Below are 27507 nucleotides of genomic sequence, written 5' to 3'. Positions count from 1 at the left end.
GGAAGTCCACTTTACATATGGAGGTTGGAAATGTTTCCTTGATGTGTGGACGTTGAAGCTGAGACCTGACGAGTGAGCAGAAGATAGCTTTGTGAAAGTATGGGGAACTGTTTCAGGAGGAGGGAACACTGGGTATATGGGTTGAAACACAACAGAGTGACATTTTCTTTTAAGTGAGAAAAGATGATTGTGTCTGGTACACAACCATGGATAGGGAAGGTGACTTAAGACTGGAGATGTAGACGGGGGGTCAGACAAGGCAGGGACTTAGGCTGTAGTGAGGACTTTGGGCTTTATACTGTTTGAAGTGAGAGTTGTTGAGGGATTCTGCATGTGGAAGGGATATGATCCCATCTTTCCTTTTTTTTTTTCTTTAAGTTTATTTATTTTGAGAGAGAGAGAGAGAGAGGGTGTGAGAGAGCACATGTAGGTGGGGGAGTGGCAGGGGGTGAGGAGAGAGAGAGGGAGAGAATGAATCCCAAGCAGGCTCCACAATGTAGTGCAGAGCCCAGTGTGGGGCTCGAACGCATGAACCTCAAGACCATGACCTGAGCTGAAATCAGGAGTAGGATGCTTAACCGACTGAGCCACTCAGGCGCCCCTACAGCCAGAGATTTTTTTTTTTTAATGTTTATTTATTTCAGAGAGAGAGATGGAGAGACAGAACATGAGCAGGGGAGGGGCAGAGAGGGAGAAGGAGACACAGAATCTGAAGCGGGCTCCAGGCTCTGAGCTGTCAGGACAGAGCCCGACGCGGGGCTTGAACCCATGAATCGTGAGATCATGACCTGAGCCAAAGTTGGACACTTAACTGACTGAGCCACCCAGGTGCCCCAACAGCCAGAGATTTTTATTTTTTTATATTAAATATAATTTATTGTCAAATTGGTTTCCATATAACACACAGTGCTCATCCCAACAGGTGCCCTCCTCAATGCCCATCACCCACTTTCCCCTCTCCCCCACCCCCCATCAACCCTCAGTTTGTTTTCAGTATATAAGAGTCTCTTATGGTTTGCCTCCTTCCCTCTCTGTAACTTTTTTTCCCCCTTTCTCCTCCCCCGTGGATTAAGTTTCTCAGGATCCACATATGAGTGAAAACATATGGTATCTGCCTTTCTCTGCCTGACTCATTTCACTTAGCATAATACCCTCCAGTTCCATCCATGTTGCTACAAATGGCCAGATTTCATCCCTTTCTCATTGCCAAGTAGTATTCCATTGTGTATATAAACCACAATTTCTTTATCCATTCATCAGTTGATGGACATTAGGCTCTTTCCATAATTTGGCTATTGTTGAAAGTGCTCCTATAAACATTGGGGTACAAGTGCCCCTGTGAATCACCACTCCTGTATCCCTTGGGTAAATTCCCAGCAGTGCTATTGCTGGGTTACAGCGTAGATCTATTTTTAATTTTTTGAGGAACCTCCACACTGTCTTCCAGAGCGGCTACACCAGTTTGCATTCTCATCAACAGTGCAAGAGGGTTCCCGTTTCTCCACATCCTCTCCAGCATCTGTATCTCCTGAGTTGTTCATTTTAGCCACTCTGACCCAGCCAGAGATTTTTAAATCCGGCCTTCCTTGTGCCATTTTTCCCTTGTTTCTTGAACCTCAATAATTTTACAGTTAGATATAGACAGAAAATTCTCAGATTTATTGCTGATGCATTCCTGGTGGTTACAAAAGCAACCGACCATTTGTTCCCCTGTCTAGAAAGTGTACAAGTATTGGGGTGTCTATTTTTGATATTTTTTTAATGTTTAACTATAAATATCTTTTCATCTGTGTCCTAGAAAACATTTACCTTTCAGGCCATCCTGAATATACCTGGGCTTTTCAGAGATTCAGTAAAGCTCATGTTGTGCAGAGGGACGCTAGAAGCAGGCACCACTTCCTTGCGAGATGCCTGTCTTCTCCAGCCTGGTGAAGAACCAGTTCCCATTTAGAGAGATGTGGACGAACCCACAGTTTCAGCCCTTCCAGGGAAGGCACTAAAGTACTGCCTGGGAATTAAGTACACACATCAATCAAGCTGATAAGTCTTATCCCCAGTTAATATATAATAAAATATTAACAAAGCTAAATCAAATGAGTTTTTAGTTTAGCTATATCAGTGGAAAGCAATTTTGAGGTCTGTTGCATAAAGAATTCCAGTTCCGTGGTAGAGTAGCAAATAAATGGGATTGGGGGTGGGATGACAAGAGGAGGGGATAGATAAATTACCCGTTAGTATCTCACTATCAGCAGTGTTTCTTTAAGGCCAACATAGTGGCTTTATCAGGTTTCCTAACCATTGGATTTCAAGATCAGCTTTAAGAAGTAAATTTGTATTAATACTTAGCGAATACATTTGGAGGATCTATCCTATGCTGTGAACAATTCATAGTAACTAACAGTAAAGCCCTGTAATAGTCCAGTATTGGTTTTACTTAATAAAATATTTAATCATAAATGTCTGAATTCTGCATCTCCCACAGGAAGGCATTTCTGTGCCCACTGACAAGAATAATTTAGCAGTTTCATAGTTGAGCGCTTAATTACTCATAATTGTGAAGGGTAAGACGTGATGAATTCCTCCTCGATGGACATACTAAATATTTTAACTAAGGAGATGGCTTAAAGTAAATTAAGCCAGTGAGATCATTTATTACATTGGTTAAAAGCAGTTGAAGAAATAGATCTTGCCCCGCATCCCATTAGATGAGACTGTGTGCGTGACAGTCTCTGCTGTGTCCCTGACTGCAGGCTGCACTGTCGGGATCGGTGACGGGTGTCTGGGGAAGGGGGTTGGGAGGGAAGTACGAAGGAGCTGGTGCGGTTTCTTGGATTATGTTTTGCCTGAGTCACTAATGAGGCTCCTTAGCTCTATGTAGAGTTTGGTTCTCAAAAGACTGGGAAAACTCTTTCTGCCCTTTTCGTTGGCCTGAGAGCATTTGTCCTAAATCAGGACAAAGGAAGGGACTCGGCACTTGGTGTGTTCTTCAGGGAAGATGGCCTCATTTGCAAAGTAATGTCCCAAGCAGTCAGAGGTCCAACGAAGAGGTAAAGGTACAAGCAGAAAGTCCTTGTAAAGTGCTCTTCTAAATTTCTTTATTAGAAGGAAACTTACATTCTGGAGTAAAGAGAAATCCAGATACTTCCAGAATGTGTCAGCGCGGCAACAGTTGTGTCAGATTGTAAAAGGCTCAAGAGCCTCCCGCTTACCGTTAGGGAAGGTTGAAACAACTTGTCTCATTAAGTTAAGCTTCTTCCCTCGAGTGTCTTATTTAGCTTTACTTCTCTTCATTCTCTCCCTGGTGATTTGGGTAAAGTGTCTGAAACCACTAAAGGTAAAAGGTTGAAGCAATCCCAAATTTAATAATCTATCACCTTTCTTGTGCGTATCTGAGTGTAATTCCCAGCAGTTCTCAGCGAATTCATTAGAAGACAGCAAGTCATTAAAAGTTAATAAGAAACTATTTGTTTCTGTGAGTGTGAATAAAACCACTTTGTGAGTCTGACATTCTTTTCCAGTCATAAAAGCCTTGCTTTTAGCCAATTTCCATTTTCTCTGTCTCCCCAGGTTACTCCTGGACGGGGCACCTCTGATCGCAATCCACAAGGCCAGGTATTACAAGAGGAAAGATGGCCTGGCCCTGGGGCCTGGACCGTTCGTGATGGCTTTAGAGTATGCCACAGACACCAAAGCCACAGTAGTGGGAAAACCAGAGAAAACGTTCTTTTTGGAAGCATTGCGGGGCACTGGCTGTGAACCTGAGGAGGCCGTGATGATAGGAGACGTAAGTAGCAAAGGCCAGGAAATGCCCTGAGCTCATCCATCATGCTGGGAAGACCCAACTCCAAAGCACTGCTTTGAAAGCCACACAGACTCTGTTACTGCTGATACCAGCTGGTAGTAAGTGGTACCTACCTATAAACAGGCTTGTCCATAGATGCATAGTGATGCTCTTCTAAAGAACTGAAATTTTGATTATTTCTGACATTGTTCACAGTGTGGTGAGATGTGTGCGATCCAAAAGACCATTTAATGCAAGTCAATTAAATGCTTTGTATGTCTTTTTGAAGAAAACCTCTACACAAATTTCAGTTTTTTTGAGTATTACTTAACGCAGAGAACAACGTATACCTAAAGAATTCTACCATTATTGATTTTTTTTTTCCTAGTATATGCTTTATGGACGAACTTCCCAATCAGCGTGCCACAAATAGCTACAGATATTGATTACCTCAGCCCTCCGAGTGGTAGAGCTGACCCTGGATGATCGTAGGCTCTAGCCAGTGACCTCCGGCCAGAGAGCACCTTGTCAGTTTTCCCCAGTGTCCTGGGAAAACATTATTTTCTATGTGTGCTATGAGGAGGAAAGAGCCAGAAAGCACATTGGCTTGTGGCAAGTCGGTGGCAAGGATTAGATTTCAATTTTAAATAAACGCTTTAGGGGCTAGAAGGGACCATCGAGGTTGTCTGTTCCAAATCCCCTCATTTGATACACTGGAACGCTGAAGCCCAGAGGTGAAGCTTCAAGCTTAAATTCCCACAGCTAATTAGTGGCCCAGCTGGAGGTAAACTGCAGGCTCTGGACTCCCTCCAAAATAAACCATAGATCCCTTGCTTTCTTGACTTGTGATGGTGCAGGTGTATCGTGGGCCTCATTTCCTCTTCCACTTCCCTATTCACTCACCTGAACCTGAATAGGGTGGTCGTTAAAGTCGACGTAGCTTTGAGAAACCATCTTTTCAGCCCCATCTTTCCCCCTTGGCAAAGCAGTAGCCGACTTTCCTAGGCACATGTGTGTCTGAAGACGTGGTGATGTCAGAATTCTTTATCCCAGGAGTTTCCGGTATTGGGACAGGATGGGAGATGGCAAGGGCATGTGATGGCCGTTGTTCAGCGGCGTGCAGGTTGTTACCTGAGAGGCGGTGGGTTTCCCTCCCTTTCCTTGTCCACTTTCCCCACTTCCCTTCATCTTTCTCTTCCTCTCCCCTCTCTCTGCTGCTTCACTATGGCAAGTTTAGATGCAACGGAAGGTTTTAAATTAGACCTTGAGTAGAGATTTTGACATTCTAGAACTCGTTTCCAAGGTCTGTTGTTGAATATTAATGATTTTTGAGAAAAAAACTTTTCTTCAGGCATGGTCTTGAATGAATCCTGTCTGTAAAATGTCCCATAAAGACATGAGATGGCAAGATTGATTTTCTTGATATATCTTCCAGCCCTTGGATTTTTATTTCCTGACGTTTATCGTCAGTCAACCAAGCATATTCCTCTCTACCTTGGGTAAGAATTGCAAAGAAAGCTCCCTTTTCTAACTGATCTGTTAGCCCCAAGGGTGGAGATAACCGAGAATCTCAGTATTCTGGTTTGGCTTGAATCCACCTGTGAGGGAGGGCCAGCTGGAAAGTAAGCATAGTGTGCTACATGGGCAGCAGAAAAGCTGACTTCTGAACCTAGTCCGTTCACTATCTGCAGGTGGATCATTTACCTTCAAAGCTGCCAAATGGATAGAATGTTTTCTCCTATGATCTGTTTTAAGAGGAGACAGATGTCCATGTGGAAAACATGAACTGTGTGGGGTGCCTGTGTGGCTCAGGTGGTTAAACATCTGACTCTTGATTTTAGGTCAGGTCATCATCTCACAGCTCATGGGATCGAGCCCCACGTCGGGCTTTGGGCTGACAGCGCGGAGCTTGCTTGGGATTCTCTCTCTGCCTCTCTCTCTCCCCCTTTCCCGCTCATGCTTGCTCACTCTCAAAAAAGATAAACTTAAAAAAGAAAAGAAAATATGAACTATAGATGTGCTGTTTGTGTTTGGTCACTAGAATTACTGCTGTATTCTGTTGTACATTTTCCACCTCGGTAACACTTCCCTTGGTTCCATGTGGATTTCCCCCTTTTCCTCTCTTGTATTTTAAGGAAAAAAATGCTCACGGTTGGCCATCCCAGCCTAATCCATCAGCCAGTTGGTAGGGTTTTGTTGTCGAGCTCACTGAAGACAGTGAACTAAATGCTTTCTTTATGCTTTTCTAGGATTGCAGGGATGACGTTGGTGGGGCTCAGAATGTCGGCATGCTGGGTATCTTAGTAAAAACTGGTATGTATCCTCTACATAAGCCTTCTCTAAAACAGATGGTAAAATACACTTGCTTAAAGAACAGTCTTTGCAGAAATGAGAAAGCCCACGGGGCACTGTAATTGTCTTTCTGTCACAAAGCAAAAATAAAATGGACTCTGGGTCTCAGGGGAAAAAGACAGTGTGGGAGGGCCCATGCTGCACAAAATTAAGAAGATCAGAGAGAGTTGAGAGGTCATTTTGCAACTTACCCAGAGGTAACTATCGTGCTGGGTGACAGGTAGCACTTATATGATTTTCTGGATATACAAATCACCACATTGGAACGGACCAGAGACCACTGATGGTGATGCTCTATGAAAGTATCTTTTTTAAATTTTTTTTTTATTGGTGTCAGCTAGAAGATGATAAAGTTGGTTTCCTGAGGAACAGGTGAGCTGAGGGATCTGATACTTTGTGTTAATGTTTGCATTTTTAAAAAATTACACAAAAAGTTTTTATCTTTAACTTACCGTCTTAGGAACTATTTTTCCTGTACCAAAATTAGAAATACTGTTTGTGGTCCCTCAAAGTAAATTTAAGGAAAAGCAGACCTTAACGGGGAGGACTCGACTGACACAGAATTATGACTACAGTGGTCCCGCTCGGTGTCCTGGGTCCTGGCCTCAGCCTGCCCTGACCAGCCATGCAGGTGCATCTGCCGGGTGTCATATTTAACAAAAGAGCTGCAACTCAGAAATTTTTTTTGAAAAAGTACATTTCCTCCTGACTGACATTTATTCAAGGAAATGTGGCTACAGGAAAGCTATTTTAAATTTAAAAACAGAAGCAAGAAAACCTAGCTGCAGCACCCAAGGAACAAGAAGCATTTGGCAGGGCCCCGCGTGAACAAAGAGCACAGGCTGTGCCAGGGCTCCGGAGGGAGGCATTGGAGCCTGGCAGAGGGTGACACCGGTCACTCCAGAATTCACATCTCTCAGTCAAAATGATCAGCACCGTCCCGGGAACATTACTGCCCTTTGATATAAGCAAAACAGAGGAGGTATCAAGGTCAAGTCCAGAAGAGTCCTCACTCTCATGATCCCTCCCTACATCTTAATTTCCAAATTTCTGCCATTCACTGTTTTATTTTCTGGTCACTGAGGAAATCTTCAGGTAACTATTTTTGCTCTTGTGTATTAGTCCCGTGAGCATTTTCTTTCTTTAGGTCACGTAATTAAGGATTTACACGAAGTGTCAAAACCGTCCCACACCAGTGTCTCGTAGGCCCTGCTCCCCCTTCCCCTGGCTGGCCTCTGCAGCTTGTCCCTTCTTTTCTGACTGCCAGTTGGTTGTGATCAGCCTATCACAGAGGCACCCAATTAGCTTAGAGAAGCCAGCAGCGTGACATAATCAGATTGAAAATGTATAACCAGTAAAGCAGCTATGTCCAGTGCAGGGAAACGGGCCCGTCTGCGCTGTTCATCTCTGGCCAGAAAAAATCCCAGGTGAGCCCACTGTTGTAAAAGCAGACAAAACAGCTGGCTCCCTTGATAAACTTGAACTCCATGCATGTGAACAACAACCCGGTGTTGAAAATTATCATAAAGATTTTAACCTCTTCGATTAGAAGGGCTTCTTGTGGATAGTCTTGAGCAGTTTTGTTTCTCAGTGAGTAGCACACGGTAGACGCTCAGGATACGTTTGCCCAGCGGTTTGTTAGTAAAGGTCTGTGGCTGGTCTTGCACAAAATTGATTTGTTTAGCATGTAAAACAATCACCTAGAAAGGACAGGGCCAGTCTTTATCTAACATCATCAAAACGGCTTCCTGTATTATCCCTCCATTCGTCATTTATCCACCCAGGAGAGCACCGAGTGCCACAGTGAATGCGGCAGGCTCGAGTGACATGGCCAGCTTCACGCCCTTGGCCCACATTATTGAGCACGTGTTGTACGCCAGACACAACTTGAGGTGCTGGAACTCTCACACCTGTGTAAGCCACTGTGTCCATTTGTACTTTGTAGACACCCCTCTTGCAGGGCCAGACCGCAGAAGCATGCTGCAAGCCCTTAGCTCCATGGTTGAGCAACTTGACTTTCACATATTTGCCCTTAGCCTCAGGATCCAGGAAGTAGGTGGTATGAGCAGTAGTCGGTCATTGACTCATGGATGAGACCAAGTAGAAACATGGCAAGAGTTTATACTTCATGGAACTTAAGCTTGAGAAAAAACTAGCAGCAGAATTTTCTGTGTGGCCCATGCTGTGAACAGGTGCCTTGAGGACACTAAGGTGAGTGAGGTAGATCTTCATTACCTCTACATTTGATGCTGCCTCTGTTCTGTAAGAATTCACAGTAAGACAAGGCAGGAAGCGTCTTCACCGTGCAGAGGTGCGGAACAAGGGATCTTTCGGCTTTGTGTTTGCTGGGCAAATCCTCTTGAAGAGGTAGTTGTAGAAAATGGCAGGAATTGTAGAAAACGGTGGGTCTGTTGTTAGGGGAGCTGGATTTATGGAAAATTGCCCGGAAGGTGCCGAAGGATGAATGGCAGAGATCACAGAAAAAGGGATGAGAGAACAAAGAGAAGGGGGACGTGTGGAGGCAACAAGGCAGCCAGTGTGGCTACAGGACACTTGGCCTTGTCTCCAGGGCCTCAGCTGAAGCAGTGTTCTGCATTTCCTTCCTTCCTTCCTTCTTATTTTTAAGGAAAAAAAAATGTGGCATGCTCACCACGTGCTGGTTGCTGTGCTCAGTGCTGGGAATGTAACACACATGGCCCCTGCTGTCAGAGAACTCCGTCTTAGGAGTGATACAGACATTAAACAGATAAATGTATAATTCAACTTGTAAATATTGTGGAGGCAAGGAACAGGGTGCGGAGAGAGAACAACAAGGAGGAGGTCTAACTGGGATGGGAATATGGAGTTCGACCTGAAGCATCAGGGAGACAGCCAGGTAAGAAGAGTGTTCCAGGCAGAGGGGATGGCAGGTGTGAAGGTCCTCAGAGAGCCAGGTCCAGTCTAGGACTGCAGTCTTGTGAAAGCAGCACATGCTAAGGTCAGAGGGATGCCGGGGCCATATGACAAAGGGCCTGGTGGGCAGCAGTAGGGATTTGGGTTCTTCCTGAAGGGCATTTGGGACCCATTAAGGGTGTTTAAAGAGGGACCGTGCATCATCTGGTTGACATTTGTAAAAGTTCTGTGACCATTGTGTGGAAGTTTCCTCTCCTTGTAAGGCTGTTCAGTTGTGTGTCCTGCATTCCAGAGCCGGAGGGACAGGGAGACACAGGCAGTGTACCTGCCCCGCGGTGCCCTGCTGGGCGGACCATCCGGCCTGGCCCGGGCCTGTGCATATCTGTCACTTTCCATCCCCACCCCTGGGCATTCATTTGTCAGGCTCACAGGGTCCCTGTGTGGCAGGAGCACAGGCCATTTCCAGTTATCCTCAGGAGCTCACAGGGCCTCTGCTCTGTGGTGTCCTGGCTTCCAGTGAAAAGCATTGATTCCACCATCATCCCTTTCTTTAGGGCTAGTGGGGAAGAAAATGATTTTACCAGCTGTGGAGATCTGAAGGAAACCTTAGCCGCCAGGTGACCCAGGCCCTTTGAGTGTCCATTGTGAAAGACCAGAGTCCTGGGAAAATGTTGGATGTGATATTTCTTTGAATCGCCTCATTGCGTCTGACGTTTCAGTAAGAGATGCTTTGGGAGATGTGGAGCCCGATTCTCTAGTACTTGCCAGGGTGGTCCGTGGCCGCCCAGATGCTCATGGGATGTGATTAACATGGCCTCCTAACAGTAGCCTTTGCTCACTGGCTTTACTTTCATTTCAGGGAAATATCGAGCAGCAGATGAAGAAAAAATTAATCCACCTCCTTACTTAACTTGTGAGAGCTTCCCTCATGCTGTGGACCACATCCTGCAGCATCTACTGTGATCCTTTATGTGAATCAGAAGCAACTCTGGAATGAATCCCTCCCCAGCTCCACGCCCGCATAGATAGACATGGACCAACCCTCCTCTATTGTGCATTAATTAGAAAGAAAGGTATTGAATTGCAGCCAGCCACTGAGCCTTGCTTATCCCTTTTGTTTTATTTTGTAAAAGAAGATGAGACCCAGAGAAAGGGAAAGCTGAGATTTTATGTCATTCCTTTTAAAATATTCATCAGGCTAGGCAGGGCTGGGAGGGGGACTCTCCTGCAGGGAGTCGTGTTCTCTGCTGTCTCCTCACTGGCACATTGGGAGGGGGGAGTGTTCAGATTGTGAATAAAAGTGAATGGCATTTTTTAAATTATAAAATAGTGTGTCAAAAAGTGTGTCGGGCTATAGTTTTAACATTGAGCTCAGCTGCGAAATCCATCAGAAGTGCCAAGTGGAGTACAAGTCAGAAGAAGCAAAATAAATTGTCCTTTAGCCCAAGTGATCAAGTGAATTTGCTTTAACGGATGTTGAAAACTAGATTATCTCCTGTATTATTCCCAGCACGGGTGACTTCTTTTTCTCTTCATTAGCCAGAGATGACTAATTTAAATTTAGAACCTGATTTTAATTTAAAATAATATTTCCATTAATAACCTATTCATTGCAGATACCTATTATACTGTGTAACAGTTGTTTTGGAAATTTTATGTAAAATTAAAACTATCAGTATTTTACAGATGTTTTAATTAGACATTGTTATTAACAGGAACAGTGCAGAAACTAAAATCAAGCCTTTAATGTCTTATAGACCATGCATTTTTGAAGTTAGTGTCCACCAGGGTCCTATTAACTGTACATTTGCAAGATTTCATTATTTTTGCCTCTGACACTATGGGAAAAATCTTTTAGAAGCTATTGGGACAGATTCAAGCTTTTATGTACTTGGTTACTACAGCTGTAAAATGAAATCTCGTCTTGTAGCATGGATTATTCTTTTCATGTTAAGCCCACCAAAATGAAGGGGACTAAGTAGGTAATGATTTTCCTAGTGCATTTGCATACTGTGATAATCCTGGGCCTTTGCAATTGTTTTACAGGGCTCTTGGGCATTGAATTATTAGCATGTAATTGTACATCATTGTGGTGTTCACCTTATTGAAGCACACACTGATGTTAATGAGTTTCGGGCTTTGATGCTTGTTTAGAGATCAGCTTGGTCTTGGATGGGAGGGAGCAAAGCTAAATAAATGGCAGCTCCCTCTCCTTTCGGTGGTTTGGCGATCACTCTGTTCTTGTTTCTGCAGATGCCCCGACCTAGTACTTAAACGTCCTAGAGTGCAAAGCACATGTGCTGGGCCTGCCGCCCCAGATCGGAGGCGTGAGTGGAATGGCCAGGAGCAGAGGTTCGGGGGCCTAGCCAGCAGTTAACGAGCTGGGTCCGTGGGCAAGTCACCTAGACTTGTCTGTGAAGTGGAGACAGTGCCAGCACCCACCACTTAGGCTTGTTGTGGGGGTGAAACGCCTGACCGGTGTATCAAGTAGAATCGGACAGATGCTGAGTGCTGTGTGGTTTCGGCGCTGACGATGACGCAGGTGTAGCAGGACTGTCCACACCGGGTAATCTGGTAAGGGTTGATAGAATTCACCTCTACAGTTGGTTCAATGGGGAAAGTCTTCCTGAGGATTCAAAAAGAGAGAGACATTCTATTCCGTCTAAACCACACGCGCAGAGGCACAGAGAGAGCCGCTCCGCAGCAGGTAGAGTGTGCTGCCCGGTACCTGGGCGATGTGCTGTATTCAACCTCGGCCTGTTACCTGGGTCCCTGGGTGAGTGATTCGTTGACCCAGGCACCATCGAGTGTTTGCTGGGTGCTACGTGCTAAGTGCCGTGCTAGGAAATAATCACATGTATAAGACAAGGATTTTGCCCTGAGGAAACTTCCTCGTGGAGGAGCTAGGGAGAACATACAAGACGTTGTTCGGACTCCAGTGGCCCTCCTCTCTGATGTCCGCCCGACTGCAGGTGGAATGAGGCATTCCCTCCTCCTTGCCCTCATACCACTTGTTAGATTATATGTTGGTCCTCACATGTCCCTTCTGCCCACCAGACAGGACTGGGTCTCATTCTTTATTGTATCTCCTGCAACACAGGCACTCAGATGGTTACGGAACCAGTACAAACCAGCTGTAAATATTATAGGAATTTAATGTTGGGACATACAGCTATGAGTAGAGAGGAGAAAATAAGTCTCATTTTAGACTCATTGCCTATGGGGGAGGTCCCATCAGACACTTGGAAATAGTGGATCTGATGCTCTGGAGACAGACTAGAGCTAAAGCAAAGAAGTAGACATCACTGATGGGTCAGGGATCAAACAGAATGACAGGAATGGATAAGACCATGTGAGCATAAGGCCCCCAGCCAAGAGAAATGGCTTCCTTCTTCCATTCTAGTTTGGCCGTATAGGCCATTAAAATCTTTGTTTGATGTTTTATTTATTTAACAAACATTATATAGGGTTTGTTGACTGACCTGTCCATAGGGAGGTTCGTGAGGATAAATAAAACTCTTATTTTAGACCTGGGTTACTGTAAACATTCCCAGCACAGCGGGGTGGTCTGCCTTGGAGGAGATGTAATAACTGACGTATCTAAAAGACCTCTTTTTCCAGCCATCCCATTTAAAGAGCTACCCCATGGTATATGACCTCAAAGACAGTGTTTGCATCAGCTTTACTGTAATCCTCTCCTAGGCCCATTTGGGGACTGGAAAAGGTAGTAGAGAACACCCACTGTCAGGGGAGGATTACTGAGCTTCTGCTGTCAGCCAGGTGCATGCCAGGTGTGGAAGAGGGCAGAGCAGTCTGGTGGTGGACACGGACAGCTGCCCCACTACCTCTCTCCGTACCTCCAGAATCAGCTGGTCTCACCGTAGCTCTTCCTGCCCACCATTGTACATCTGTCCGAGCCACCAAACACCTGTAGCCCTGGATGTCAGGAACGCCCTTGGAAGGATAGTGCCATCACCTCACCCTTAACCCCACATTCAAAAATTGTTGTACCGCGTTAGACCCGAAAGTCACCACACCTTACACGGGTTGTGTTCATTTAGTTTGCACTCAGTGGTTGTTCGCGTAGCATGGAACTGAAATCCTTGGGCCCTTACAGTAAAGAATTTTTAAAACTGCATTCATCTATTTCACTGAAATACCCTGCCTTAAAGGGATAAAAAAAATCCCTTTTTAATATTGGCAGTTGCTTGCATAAACCCATGTTTGCATTATCAGTTTCCTTTGACTTGCCATAAAAACTCTTCTTCAGCACAAACACATAGGACCTTTGCTGACCTTCTGTTATGTCAGCCATCAAGGCCTAGTACCCCAAAGCATGCTCTCTTTAGGGGACAACCAGAGCAAGCACGAGAGCACCAGAAATCATTTATCGTTTACATTATGTGTTAAAATCAAACAATTTTAAATACCTTTTGTCAGTGCTTACCTTCATGTCCTACACATCTCAACTTCTCTTTGGTTAATGTGCCTGAGGAAACCAAATTATTAAATGCCAACTGTGGATAAAGTACAGAGGAAGACAGAGTAGAATGTAGCTCCCAATTCCTAAGATGCATGTCTTCTAGTTGGGAAACGGAAGCATATAAAAATACATTGAACTGTCCCAAGGGCTGTGACAAGTTCAAGATATTTTGTAGAAGTCCTCTCGTAGACGAGGTCATGTGCAGTGAGCTAAGTGCCTTGGGACAGTAATCACAGCTTCTAGCCTGTAAAGCAGATACAGTGCTCATTTTAAAGAACATTTTGTTCATTCAATAACAGTGAAAAAAGTACCACAACCATAGGGCTAACACAATAAAACCTACACACCTACGTAATACAATACATGTATGGCTAAGTGATGAAGAAGAAGAGGGAGGGAGTAATTTTAGATAAGTAGAGCCCATCTGGGAAGGCTTCTGATGGTGACCCGAATGAAATGTGGGGACAAGCCGTGAATTCTAAAGGTAGATAGTTAACCTTAGTTGCTGACATCTGAAGATCAGGGGATCTCAAATGCAGGTCGATGACCACTGGTTTTCCTAGGAAGATTGGAAGACGTGGCAATGTTGGGTCCAGATTTCTGGGTTCAGTGGGAGCTGCACCATTGCTGTGTCATTCAGATAGTCTCACTCTCTCCATTACAGTTCCCACCTCTTCCTTATCTTCCACCCAGCTTACTTTACCCAGATGTTACTGTGTTCTGAGTTCCTATAGGCATTGTGACTTCTGCGTTGGGAGAAAATACCACATGTCGGATTAAGTTAAATTTTCCTCCCAGGCCAGGCTCCTATATCCTTATAAACTTGGATACACTTCTAATATACTTTTGAAATAATAAGAGACTCTAAACATAAATTAGTCGTGTGTCTTAGTTGGTCTCTCTATCTCAGAGCCCCACTAAAAATGAAAGTTAAGGGATAAGGAAGGTATAAACTCACAAGGACAGCCCACAAGAAGAGATACCAGTGGATGAGAGGGTATAGTAATTTGAAGGATGGAAAATAGATGGGTTGCTGATAACTAAAATCAGTGCAAAGAAAGGCAATCAAAAGTCATCCTGTAGAACCTCAAAGATCCAAGGCTTGGAGACACTAGGTAGAGAGGAGATGAGGTGTGAGGGTTGAGAAGCAAGGAATTAGTTTGAAGCTGGTAAACAAAGTGATTGGAGCCCCAGGAAAGCCTCCCCACTCTGAGCATCCAGATGAGAACCCCAGCCACGCCGGGAGAATGGAAGTTTATCTCTGGAAGGGTGGACCGAGGAAAGTTAAGGCCTTAAGGATAGTGGGCTGGGTGTGGGGGTGAGCCAGGGTGAGCGACGGGACCGGGTACATCTCTGCTTATTCTATAATGGTTCCCTGGTTCTTTTCCCCTTACAACTCTAGGACCAGAGCATATGTGGATGGAATCAAAAGTTGATCTGATATGTGGCCATTTGGAAACAAATACTGCTAGGTATCTGACAAGATCAGACAGATAGGAGCATGTGTTGCAAAAAATCTAAATAAGTACTTCAAAAATGAAGCAAACGATAAAACAAGGCAGTTACTAATTCCCAAAAGACAAAACTCCACAAAAAAGGAAATGTAATTTTGATTCACTAGTTGGGCCTGCATGAACAGTATACAGTTCTCCTAGGAGTACTGATCACTGAAGTAACCTAAAATTATTACTATTTGGTGATGGTAGGGAAAGACATGTATTGGTAGGGACAGAGCGGGGTGATGAAAGAGCTACCTTTCACTTCCTCCAAAGCAAGAAGTCATTAGGTAGCATATAAAACTGATAAAGCCACTGAAATAAAAGCGTAACCTGAAAACACACATGCATGATTATTTAGAGACCAACTTTCCAAGGAAAAGAGGAGAGGAGGATTGAATACGATGGAGGTATTAATAAGCATGAACTTGGAGACGGAGGAAGGATGTAGAGGTGTGTCAAGTGCATGGTCCGCTGTTGTGGGGGGTGGTTGTGTGTATTTCCTGCGATGGATGGCAAAATCACACTTCCCCTGAATGGAGTAAGGGAAGAGCAGTGAGCTAAAAGGGGCCAAACATTGTCACAAGGCATGCTGTCCACAGGGGCGTCTCCTCCGCCCCCTTTACCTGTTCACTCTTAAGTCCACACACCCAAACCTATCTACTTCCCAACCACGACAAATCAGCGACAACACTTGAGGTCCCGACCAGTTGAGATTTTAGGAGATCAGAAAGAATGGTAGCGGCCACAAGCGAATGGACTAACAGCTGTAAGAAATGTCAGCTGACAGCCCGACAAGGAAGACAACCCGAAGCGTGGAAAGCAGATGCTGGAAATTCAGCAGTACAGCAGTCTGAGGCCATTTAGTTTAAAGACTTCTGCATCTGGGGTATCACTAGTGTTGCATCGTGTAAGACCTTCACGATCATTAAGAAGTTTAAAAGTTTCACATATACTAAGATCTTTTTGCTTATTTTTGATTCGTCACATATGGTATGTTTTCAGTTTGACTATATTTTCCATGAAATGACATTGTAAAAGGCATTTGAGAATATTCTGCCCAAAATAATCAGTACCCCCCCCCCCAAATGCTTGGTTTTTGTTTCAAATTAGGGTAAAGTCCTTTGGAATATTTAGCTATCCGAATGTCCCTTTTCCTGGAAGTTTTTCTTCAAAGGAGGAGTCTGCCTTGCAGGGATGAAGAAAATGAGGCAAGGAGGGGAAACGGAGGAAGGTGACTACCATAGGTAAGTTCTGGTTGGCAAGAGGGGTGGCGCCATGTCACTTAGTGGCAGCCATCAGGAGTTGGAAGTAGATGCCTCAGATCGTGAGATTCTGAGGGAGATGCTTCCAACTCTTTACAACCCCGTAAGGAGATGTGGAGAAGTCCAAGAGCAGGGGAGACTCAGGACGACTCCTCTAGAATCTTGGGTTCCCCATCCTAAGCTTTGGGTCCACTGAAGATGATCTGTGGCAATGGAAAGAGAAGGGCAGAGTACGTGGGACGTGAAATGTGATGAGTCCAAAGATGTTAGTAGGCGCCAGAACTCAGAACACTCAGACTGGGTAGCTGGTGATGTCCGTGTGCAGTCACCGCTGCTATTAGCCTTAGGCTCAAGAGGCTCCCGTCCTAAAGTGGATCAGCAGCTTCTCTGGGTGGGAACTCGTCTGGTAGGGGGTTTGCTGCTGAAAAAACCGGTTGGGGTTGGGGCATCTGGATGGTTCAGTCGGCTGAGTGTCCGACTTGATTTATGCTCGGGTCGTGATCTCATGGTTTATGAGCTCGAGCCCCATGTTGGGCTCTGGCCTGAGCGCAGAGCCTGCTTGGGATTCTCTCTCTCCCTCTCTCTCTCTCTCTTTCCCTCTCGTTCTCTCTCTCCCTCTTTGCACCTCCCCTACACACCGTGTTTGTGTGCGCATTCTCTCTCTCTCTCTCTCTCTCTCTCTCTCTCTCTCTCTCTCTCAAAATAAATAAGCATGAAAAAAAATACTCATTGGGGTCAGAGTTAGGGAGAACAGAGGAGATTCAGGATGTTGTCAGAGGAAACAGACTGTACATTTCCTTTCTTGCACCCATTCTTAACCACCCTTGAGCCCATCTGCTGGTCAGATGGTCCGTCAAGCTTAGCTTCTAATTGGCTCCCCAGCTCAGAGCCGCTCTGTACGTTCCAACACAACTTCCCAAGCTACATCTTTGTCTTCAAAATGAAAATACCAATTCGCAAACAAGGAACACTAAGAAATTGTACAGAGTCCATCTGTGAGAAAAGTCTCCACTGCGTGACTAATTGCAAATACACCTGTAATTGAAACTCCAACATACTGCTGGCATCAGTCATGAAAAATTGACAAAAATATATCCTAGTTCCAAAATAGTACGGTTGTTCAAAGTAATTCGGTCTTCAAGGATAAGTTTTTCTATTCCAATCATTATGTTCTTCTCCCGCTTACACTAATAAATCAGGAAGCCTCTTTGGTTGTCTTTGTGGCCGGGTCGGGATAAATGTGATTTCATACGGACTCGAACTCACTTTGCCAGGCTGAGTATCTCTGAGTCAGATTCTTTGCTGAAGGCTTGGTGTGAGCTAGCACATCTAAGAAGTCGGCAGTGGTCACTGTATCCAGCTGGATTCCAGGTAAATTGCTGCTCTCTAGATAAAAACACAGCAGTAACAGTACAGCGTATGACCTTAAGGTGATCAGTGCTCTTGAGATGCTAATAGACCTTTTTTCAAGACAATGCATAATGCAGCACGCCTAATGGTTACTGCAGCAAAAGGCAAACCCAAAGAGAGCTGGGGAAGAAATTCTTTAATGTGCGACTCGGCTCCTGCAGCCCAGAGAAAAAATATGACTTAAATGTATCACTATCAAAGTAGTGTTTAATAGTTATATAGTGCTGCAGATGGATCCAGCCCAGCATCATAGTTTGCCAGAGAAATAAAAGCCCCAGCCCTAAGGAGTTTATTATCTGGGGCAAAGTTGATCCAAAAGAACACCAGAGGAGAAACGAGTTGAGTACATGAAGGGCAATTTGACCAAAGAATGTTTGCAGGTGCCAAGAGCCACCGAGAACAGGAGCAAGGCTCCATCTGCTGGTGAAAGCTGGATTTTTTTAAACAATTTTTTCTCCCAGATCACCTTTGCTGTGATCCCAACCATACCTGACTGGTGATTTTCAAGTGCACTGAAGATCTTCCTCACAGGCCGCATGGCTGCTTCTCTGCAGACAAGCTTAATGTCTGAGCCCGAGTAGCCCTCAGTCTCCTGAAATAGCCGCAAACCAGCCATGGGTCAGCAGGCAGAACACTGGTGGCGATTACATTCAATAGGCAAGACCCGGTATCGGAGCCCCTGTTTGGAATCTGTTTTCTGTCCCCCACGAACATACACAGAGATGCCCAGATCTATAAAGCCTGGAGGGAGAGAAGCTGCTTATATGTTTGGGTAACCTGGGAAACGGGGCAGTTAACAACTTCCTAACACCATCCACTGCGTGCTCGAAGATGCCGGACTAGCCTGCCCATGATAACCTCATGGGCCCTTGTGCTCAAATCCAAGCATGATCAAACTTGGTAGATGCTTTTGTTCTGGTAAATAAGATCATACCTACCTTTGAGGAATCTGAGAACATCATGTTCAAGTGTCCATTCAGGAGGCAGTGATACCAGTAACAGTGGGGGTAGCAGACATGTACCCCCATTTCCATTTGTAAAAGTTTTGTTTCATCAGCACAGTAATCCTTTGCGGCATATCGGTTACCCATTTTTCAGAAGAAGAAACCGGCTTAGAGAGTAAGTGGCTTCCCTGAGGCCACATAGCTAATAAGGGGCAGGATCAGGAGTTGACCATTGATTCTCGGAGTTGAAACCCTATGCTGTTCCCACGACATCACACTGTTTCTCTTTGCTTGAATGTTTCCAAGGGACAGAGAGCTTACTCTCATGAACAAGAGGTCCATTGCATTTCTGGGGCAGCGTGGGTCTTTTCTAAGTGACTCAAGGAATATGCCCCAAACAGCTCACGAGAAGACCCTGCCCAGAAGATTCGTGTGGCGGCTGCTTGGCCTGCAGATGCTCCCTCCAGGGCAGCTTACCTGGCTCAGCACGCCGTACTCCAGCTCTGTGCGCAGCTCCAGGGCTCTGCTCCTACTCACAGGGGGCAGCCAGTGGTGGATCATGGCCTGCCTGGCCTCCCGGCAGGGGAGATCAACCAGAATCCTCTTCTCCAGGCGGCGTAACATGGCACAGTCGAGCTCCCTGAGATCACGTGGGAAACAGAGGGACCAGTTGGAGCAGTCAACTCACTTTATTTATTTATTTATTTATTTATTTATTTATTTATTTAAATTTTAGAGAGAGAGTGCACGTGACTAGGGGAGAGGGGCAGAGGGGGAGAGAGAGAGAGAGAGAGAGAGAGAGAGAGAGAGAGAGAGAGAATCCCAAACAGGCCCCACACTCAGCATGCAACCCTACGAGGGCCTCAGTCCCATGACTCTAGGATCATGACCTGAGCTGAAATCAAGACTTGGACGCTTAACCGACTGAGCCACCCAGGCGCCCCTCAACTCACTTCTTAAGTGACAACTATATTGTTAGAGCAATGTAGCATTGTAGGAAGCAATTCCGCATTTTAACTGTTACTCTACATCTATACCTGAATGGATCGGACAATTATTCATGTTGTTTGGGTGAAAGAATTGGTTAAAAAAAAAGAAAATACATCCTTGAAATACCTCATGTAAAGGAGATAATTTTAGGTGGGGGAAAAAATCCAGCTAACAACTGAACTTGAATATTCCCATTGTAGTTGTACCATGAATTATTCAGTCTGATCCTGCCAGTGAGTTATTCCTGACAATAACTTGGGCACTCCGGGAAGTACATTAATTCTTCCCAAACTCTCCTACATTCTGGAGCGAACGACTGTCTCACTTCATTGCTCCGCTGAACTCAAAGAGCGTCCTTCCAGGGTGCTCAACGCAAATGTGGCCCTTTGAGTCCTTCACGCCTGCTCCTCCCAAAACACTGTCAGGCCAGGTTTATGCAATTTTGTATTTGCAGGCCATTTCCCTAAATTTCTTTTTGTTTTGACTTTTTTTTTTTTAAGTTTATTTATTTATTTGGAGAAAGAGAGAATCCCAAGCAGTCTCTGCACTATTAGCACAGGGCCCAACGTGGGGCTTGATCTCATGAACCATGAGATCACGGCCTGAGCCAAAATCAAAAGTCAGATGCCCAGCCAACAGTCACACAGGTGCCCCACCCTAAACTTCTTAATATAAAATTTCCAAACAAATAGAAAAGTGGAATAAAACATGGGTATCCATACACCTTCCATCTTGATTCAACAACATTTAACATTTTGCCATATCTGCTTCATATCTATCCAGCCAAGTTATTTCAAAGTAGATTACATCATGATCCCCACCTCTAAATGCTTTAGCATGCATTTTCCCCAATAAGGACATTTTTTTTTTTTACATAGCTATAATATCATTATGACACCCAACAGAATTAACACATCACATAATATGTCTAGTGCTCATTCCATATTCAGATCTCTCCAGTGATCCCCAAAATATCTTCTAGAGCTTTTCCAACCAAAATCCAGTCAAGAATTATGCATTACATTTGGTTATCTCCCTTAAATCTCCTCTAATCTAATCCAGTCTTTTTGCCCTTGCTTTGGACCTTGCCTTGACCACGGTGAGGCTAGTTGTAGAATATCCCACATTCTGGACTCTGCTGATATTTTCCTCATCATAGCGTGTAACTGGTTGTCTGTTCTTTGTCTTCTAAGATGGAATTTAGGTCTAAAAGCTTAATTAGAATCAGGGTAATGATTTTGGGCTAGTGTATTTCACAGTTGTTATGTGTTCATATTCATTACTTTGGGATCCACATGTTTGTCGTGGTGTGGTGTTTAATTACTGCGATCACCTCGTGACCATAGACAGCTCCATTGTAAACATCTCTTCACAAGAAGTAAGAATTCTACGTACAATACTTTGGCACCAGGTGAATACCGTTTTCCCTATCCCCTTTCAACTAGTGGCCTTAGCATCTGCTAATGATCTTTGAATTGGTTATTTCACGAGAGTGGTGCAAAACAGTGATTAAAAATTTTTTTTCATTCCAAATGTATTATTTGGCACTATTATGTAAAATTGAGTTTTCCCTCATTAATTGGGGCTCTTTGGTTACCTTGAATTACCATTCCTATTAACACATCATTTTGAGTGTGAATTTGTGAACTCTTTATATGTTAACATTTCAGGTTCCTAGAATTGAGGGAAACATCTATTTGATTTCCTAGGTATAAAAATTAGGAAATGCCTGCACGTTGTTCTGGTTTATCCATTAATAGAGAGTAACAGTGAAAGCATCATCACCAGATATTTCTCATTCATAAAAACACAGAATTTCCAGTGCATCTTCGCATTCTTCTTACCTTCATCGTGAATTTCTGCCCTTTTAAATTGAAAAATGAAAATACCCTTTCAGGGAGCATATGTGAAGGGAGTGACCAGATTTCTTTAAAGATTCTGTCTTGCCTCTACCTGTTATTCCTCCAGTCCTGAGCTGAGAATCTATAGTCCGGGAGTGCTTTACCAGCAGTAACAATTACCTATTTCTTTTTTGTATTTGCTTTGTTCTTTATCAGCCTCACTCTGTTGAAATTCATTTTACGTCAGAAACTTAGCCCCTCCCCCCCCCCCAACTCCCCAGCCATTCCCCCTCTCAAGGCCAACATTTCTATTTAAGGCACAGGGTCAAGGAAACTTTGAAAACTCTAGGAAATTGTTTTTTTGCATCTGAGATATTAATATAGGCTGTTGCTTCAGTCGTACTTACTAAGCGGTGGGCACTGGGTTCAGCATTGTACAGATACTAACTCTTTAGACTCTCACACAACCCTATGAGGTAGGTACTATTTTTTAAAAATTTTTTAACGTTTATTTATTTTTGAGAGAGAGAGAGACAAAGAGACAAAGTGTGAGCAGGGGAGGGGCAGAGAGAGGAGAAGACACAGAATGCAAAGCAGGCTCCAGGCTCTGAGCCGTCAGAGGGCTTTGACTCGGGGCTCCAACCCACAAACCACAAGATCATGACCTTGAGCTGAAATCGGACACTTAACCGACTGAGCCACCCAGGCGCCCGGTAGGTACTATTTTTATATCCATTTTAAGATGAGGAGACTGAGGCACAGAGATTGAGTAGCTTGCTTGAGGTCAGAAAGCTAGTGAATGGTAGCAGTGGATTTGGACCCAAACAGTGAGACTCCAGAGTCTGTACCTAAGGGACTTGTCTGATGCCAGTATAGTAACAGCAAGTCGACTGCCAGCTCATGTCACGGTGAGATTTCAGAACCTTGGGAACAGAGAGAGGAGCATAAAAGTTTCCAGGGAGAAAAAAACAGGTTCCATATACAGGATCAGTAATAAGACTTCTCATCAGCAATGTGAGATACTAAAGGAAAATAGAGTAACTAACTAGAATTTAAATAAAAATTTGGAAAAAAATTAAAAAGTGTTTCTAAAAAAAATAGAGCAATGCCTTCAAACTTCTGAGGAAAAATACTTTCCAATGTAGGAGTTTATATCTTAATCAAACAATTAAGTTAGAGGATAGAATAAAGATGTTTTCAACACTAAAAGTGTTTAAAAGCCTATTTACCTTCCATTGCACCCTTTATCAGGAAAGTGCTGGAAGACCAAAGGGAGAGGGTAAACCAAACCAAAGGGCTACGTGGGATTCAAGAAACAGAAGGAAGTCTCCAGGATGATGAGGTGAGGTCCCAGGGTCTCCTGATCTACTGGGTACAGAGGATCATCAGGGCAGTGTGGTGTTGGCAAGAAGGTTCTGGCAGACATGTCTCCAAGAAGATGAAATTGATAGGAGAGCTGGCATGTTTGAACGAATCCACAGTGGATTCAGACAGCAGAGTGTGGTGGCCGAATCGGAGGAGCAGGTGAAGTGCATGGGAAAGGAAAGGAGGGGAGGGAGGGATAATTTAATAGGGGAGAAACCACGACATTCACATTTTAGGAATTCAGTTCAGCAACACTGACCATTTGACAAGTAAGTGTATTGTCGCTGCTAGGTCTCTGATACACAGAAATTAGTAAGACAGACTCCCTACTTATAAGTAACCAAAGGCAATACAAGGGAGCTTCTGGCCGTGGACTTCAGGGATGTTGGTCCTGTAAACTTCAAAGATAAACCTGGGACTTGAGATCAGACTAAAACCCAACAAGGAACAGAGACTACACTGAAGGAAATCACAGGGCTGGGGGTGATAAGCAGTTGCCGTATTTCTCTCAAGGCCTTTACTTGGACCAGCTGCCCCTTCTGCAAAGGCAGGGACTGCAGAAGGAAGGTTCTTTTGTACGGGTACCTTCTCCTGGGTCTCCCCATCCCATCTAGAGTGACTTCTGATTGAAAGGAAGACCAGAGCCCCAGAATGCCTTAGGAAAATGGAGTCACGCAGGAGGTGGGAAAACAATACCTCACTATAGATGTCTGTATTGATCAGCTAATGCCCTAAAGCAAGAGATTTACCTCAAAACTACTTGTGGGCACAAAATAAGTGCAACTCTCTGACAGCCAGGTCTGATGAATGCACTTTTAATGACATCAATAATAATATAATCATACAAGGGAGGAAACAAAGGACAAATGGAATGTACCCAGGAATTATTCTTTCTGCCAATATATTTATATGAAGAAATTTAACGTGTGGCAAGCAGAAAACACTCCCTTCAGCTCTTACATTTTGACTTTTGACTAGTTATTCTGTTCTCATGTCTCCTTTACTTGGATTATCTGGTACTTTCATCACCTCAGAAGGCCAAAGCAAACTGCAAGAGTGACGCGAGACACAGCAAAGCCTCACAGGCCTCAGACCCTGGCTGCTGGACTTCTGCTCACCGGCCTCCTAGACAGTTACCTGGGCTCCAAGGCCTTGCACCTGAGCACCCCAGCTTCTGTGCCAAACCTTCAGGGCCTTTCCCCGGCTCTTTGCTTTTTTCCTCCCCTGGTAAACCGTGTGGTTCCTGGGACAGAGATCATTCCAAATTTTACAGAATTTGGAAACAGCCTAGTTCTTTTTCGCTCGTTCAATAGTTAAAACATATGAAGTTCAAACTATCTCAGCATGGTAGGAGGAAAGGAACCTTCAGTTCTGTAAGCAGTCTTTGCAGAACGTCCATGACCGACGTGGAGTGATCATGGCGGCCCGAAGGGCAGGGTAAGGATGCAGTATTCTGTAGTGGAGAATGGGGAGCCAGTGCATAAAGCATTAAAGGTTACTTTGCCTCCCTCCCAGAACCCCACATAAGCTGACTTGTATCTGCATTTCCCACTGGGGCCAAACTGGGCTGTTTGCTGTTCTCTGAATCCACCTTTTGCCATCCTACCTGAGCTGCTACTCAAGCTATTTTCTTCCACTTTGCCTACCAAGAGCCAAGTCATTTTTACAAGCCCAGTTCAAGTGTGCTCTATTCCATAAAGGCTTTTGCTTTTCTTTTAAATTTCTGTTATCAGGGGTGCCTGGGTGGCTCAGTTGGTTAAGCGTCCGACTTCAGTTCAGGTCATGATCTCATGGTTTGCGAGTTCGAGCCCCGCATCGGCCTCTGTGCTGACAGCTCCGAGCCTGGAGCCTGCTTCGGATTCTGTGACTCCCTCTCTCTCTGCCCCTCCCCCACTCACACTCTGTCTCTCTCTCTCAAAAATGAATAAATGTTAATTTTCTGTTATCAGAAATTGCCTCTTCCCTATAAAATTCTATTTTACTTATTGTTTGTACCATTCACATAGTACTGGCTATATCCCCGTCTCATTATTTGTGTTTATATCTCATTCATTGTCCCATCAGATAGCCAACTTCCAGAGTCCAACGATCATGGACCATATTTCTTCAATTCCCCATCCATCCATCATGCAGAATACACAAAATACATGCTCAATAAATACTATTTGGATGAATGCATGAACTCTTGGTGCAGGGCTACTGGCTTCATCTAAAATGATCTGCTTCCTTAAAGCCCAGCATTTATTTATGAAGGTCTATATGCTTTGTTGAAAATCAGCATTGCATAGTCATTTGTTCTAATTAATAGAGAAAATCAACATCAACTGGAGCAATGGGAATAAAATTTTCTATTTTCATCTCCAGTGAAAATAAGGGAAACAATGATTTTGGGGGATGATTCATCCAACTCACTTGGCTGGGCAATGCTTTTGAAGATGAACTGAAAGATGTAGTCTCCATGTGGGGCCTCTTATCTCCAGAGACTCCGCTGCTCATTCTCAGGACTGAGCTCACAAGCCTGACACAAGAAGATCCAGTGGTAGAGTCTAGAGCAATTGTTTCAGTTTATGCGCTACTGACATTTGGGTTAAGAGCATCATTTCTTTATAATAAAGAATGAAAAGTATTCCTAATTACCACAATACCAATGAAGAAGATATATTCCCATTACTCTTGCCAACAAATATATTATCAATAATTGAGGGGGGGCGGAATGGGAAGATTCTGTTTCCAACAAAATGAAAAACTCTAGATATCCAGAAATCTCTTGTTATAAAGCCCCATTAAAAATGATGAATTAGAGTCGCATGGGTGGCTCAGTCAGTTGGGCGTCTGACTTCAGCTCAGGTCATGATCTCACGGTTCCTGAGTTCAAGCCCCACATCGGGCTCCGCGCTGAAAGCTCAGAGCCTGGAGCCTGCTTCGGATTCTGTGTCTTCCTCTATCTCTCTGTTCTTCCCCTGCTTGTACCCTGTGTGTCTCTCTCTCTCTCTCTCTCTCTCTCTCTCTCTCTCTCTCTGTCAAAAATAAACATTAAAAAAATTTTTTTAAAAATGATGAATTATAGGAAACACTTTCTGAATACACAATGAATGAGCCCATAAGGAAGCAAGGCCAAATTCTTGAGGACCAAAAATGAAGAGGAAGCTGAAAATCAACACTGAGCAGTTGAAGTTGAAGCTGTGGCTTACTTGAGATATTTGCCTCTTAGTTACAAAAAGGTTTAGATTTGAAAGTTTACACGTGGGATAACACAGAAGGCCTTGGCCCCATTCAAGATGGGAGGTGGAATCAAGGCCCATCACATAAAACAACGAGGGCACATCCTCTATGAAAGGGTGGGTTAGAAAAACATGCCCACTACTAAGGAAGGAACAGGAAATCTGCACATGAGGGTAGGAAGAAGTCTGCCTATATAATTAACAACTACAGACCTACCCTCGCTGGCGTGATCAAAGAAACCCAAAGCTGAGGAATTAGCTTCAAGTGGTCGAAAGCTTGACACAGTCAAATACAAATTTTCTCTGAAAGGGCACATGAAAGACCCACAGATTGAGTCCGCTTCGTTCGATGTAAGGTCACCATCCAACAGAATTAGACCCTACTGATCTGGAGCATAAAATAGATGTGTTTGAGATGTATGAAAAGATAAAAGGGAATCAACGAGAAGAGACTTTCACTTCTGGCCAAGATGGAATAGCCCATCCTCTTACAACCAAAAATCTCTGGATATGATACAGCAGACAAACACTGGGAAACACTGAACGGTGGAAAGAGGGAGGACAGGCTAGGCACTTCGGGACTTGAGGGATCACGTGGCAGTGGCTTCTCTGGGTTTTCTTTTTGCTTCTCGTATATCCCCGATGGGGTGCTGGAGAAGCCTGGGCCCCAACACTGCTAACATGCACAGACAAAAGGCCATTTTCTTTTTCCAAGGGACCATGAATAGGAGGTCTGTCAGGGCAGAAAACCTTTTTGATAATACCTGCCCTACTCCAGCCAAACACCAAAGAAAAAACTGCCCCCCCACCTAAGTGTGTCTGTGGGGCTGAGCTGGGAGCTGAGTCATGGTAGGAAGAGCATGGCTCAACAGGCTGATGCCATATTAAAACCCTCAAGAGAAAAGAAAAATCAAATAAATTATGGCCCACCCTTATGGTGGAATTCTGTATGGGATTGGGTAGATTTTCAAAGTGGTCCACAATCTATGAAGTGAAAGAAAGAAGAAAAACAGGCCATCTAACAAAATAATATGCATCCATAGGATGATCACATTTTTAATTTTGTGTATGTGCGTATATCCTGTACACACACAAGACTCTGGAAAGATATCTTTCCAAGGTACAGTTACAGGGGACTATTCACTGAAGCAATACTGAGGCATATAAAATATTTTATGAATTTGTATTACTTTTCTGCATAGCCCAAACAGTAAAACTCCTTTCCTCCTTTGGGAAAAAAAAAATTCCCACAGAAAGCTACACAGGCAATAAATGATAACAAATAACCAAACCATTTTCACCAGATGGGTATATACAAAGATGATAATACTTGTGTCACAGTGGTAAAATTATGAGTACTTTTTCCCTAGCACTTAAATTTCCTATAAAACAGTTATATTAATTTTATAATTTGTAAAATTTGGTTTAAAAAAATTTTTTTTTAATGTTCATTCATTTTGGAGAGAC

General features: G+C 44.0%; 2 protein-coding genes across 8 annotated transcripts in view; one reads left to right on the top strand and one right to left on the bottom strand.

Moving 5' to 3' along the window:
- Window positions 1–10147, top strand: part of HDHD2 (haloacid dehalogenase like hydrolase domain containing 2) — a 36403-nt gene extending 26256 nt beyond the window's left edge. For all 5 annotated transcript variants that reach the window (XM_042961767.1, XM_007080546.3, XM_007080548.3 and 2 more), the window contains exons 5-7: window positions 3568–3784; window positions 6031–6094; window positions 9885–10147. In XM_042961767.1, coding sequence (XP_042817701.1) covers window positions 3568–3784; window positions 6031–6094; window positions 9885–9988 — 385 coding nt within the window. In that variant the 3' untranslated portion in view covers window positions 9989–10147. The remainder of the gene's footprint in view (window positions 1–3567; window positions 3785–6030; window positions 6095–9884) is intronic.
- A 6863-nt stretch (window positions 10148–17010) lies between these two features.
- KATNAL2 (katanin catalytic subunit A1 like 2) overlaps window positions 17011–27507 on the bottom strand; it is an 87620-nt gene continuing 77123 nt past the window's right edge. For all 3 annotated transcript variants that reach the window (XM_042962866.1, XM_007080550.3, XM_042962865.1), the window contains 3 exons: window positions 19101–19263; window positions 18169–18271; window positions 17011–17655 (listed from right to left, as the gene is read on the bottom strand). In XM_042962866.1, coding sequence (XP_042818800.1) covers window positions 17516–17655; window positions 18169–18271; window positions 19101–19263 — 406 coding nt within the window. In that variant the 3' untranslated portion in view covers window positions 17011–17515. The remainder of the gene's footprint in view (window positions 17656–18168; window positions 18272–19100; window positions 19264–27507) is intronic.

Source organism: Panthera tigris, chromosome D3, assembly GCF_018350195.1.
Source record: "Panthera tigris isolate Pti1 chromosome D3, P.tigris_Pti1_mat1.1, whole genome shotgun sequence".
NCBI classification, from domain to species: domain Eukaryota; kingdom Metazoa; phylum Chordata; class Mammalia; order Carnivora; family Felidae; genus Panthera; species Panthera tigris.
The sequence above is the reverse complement of the archived record's forward strand: the minus strand, read 5'-3'. Positions and strand labels throughout refer to the sequence as shown.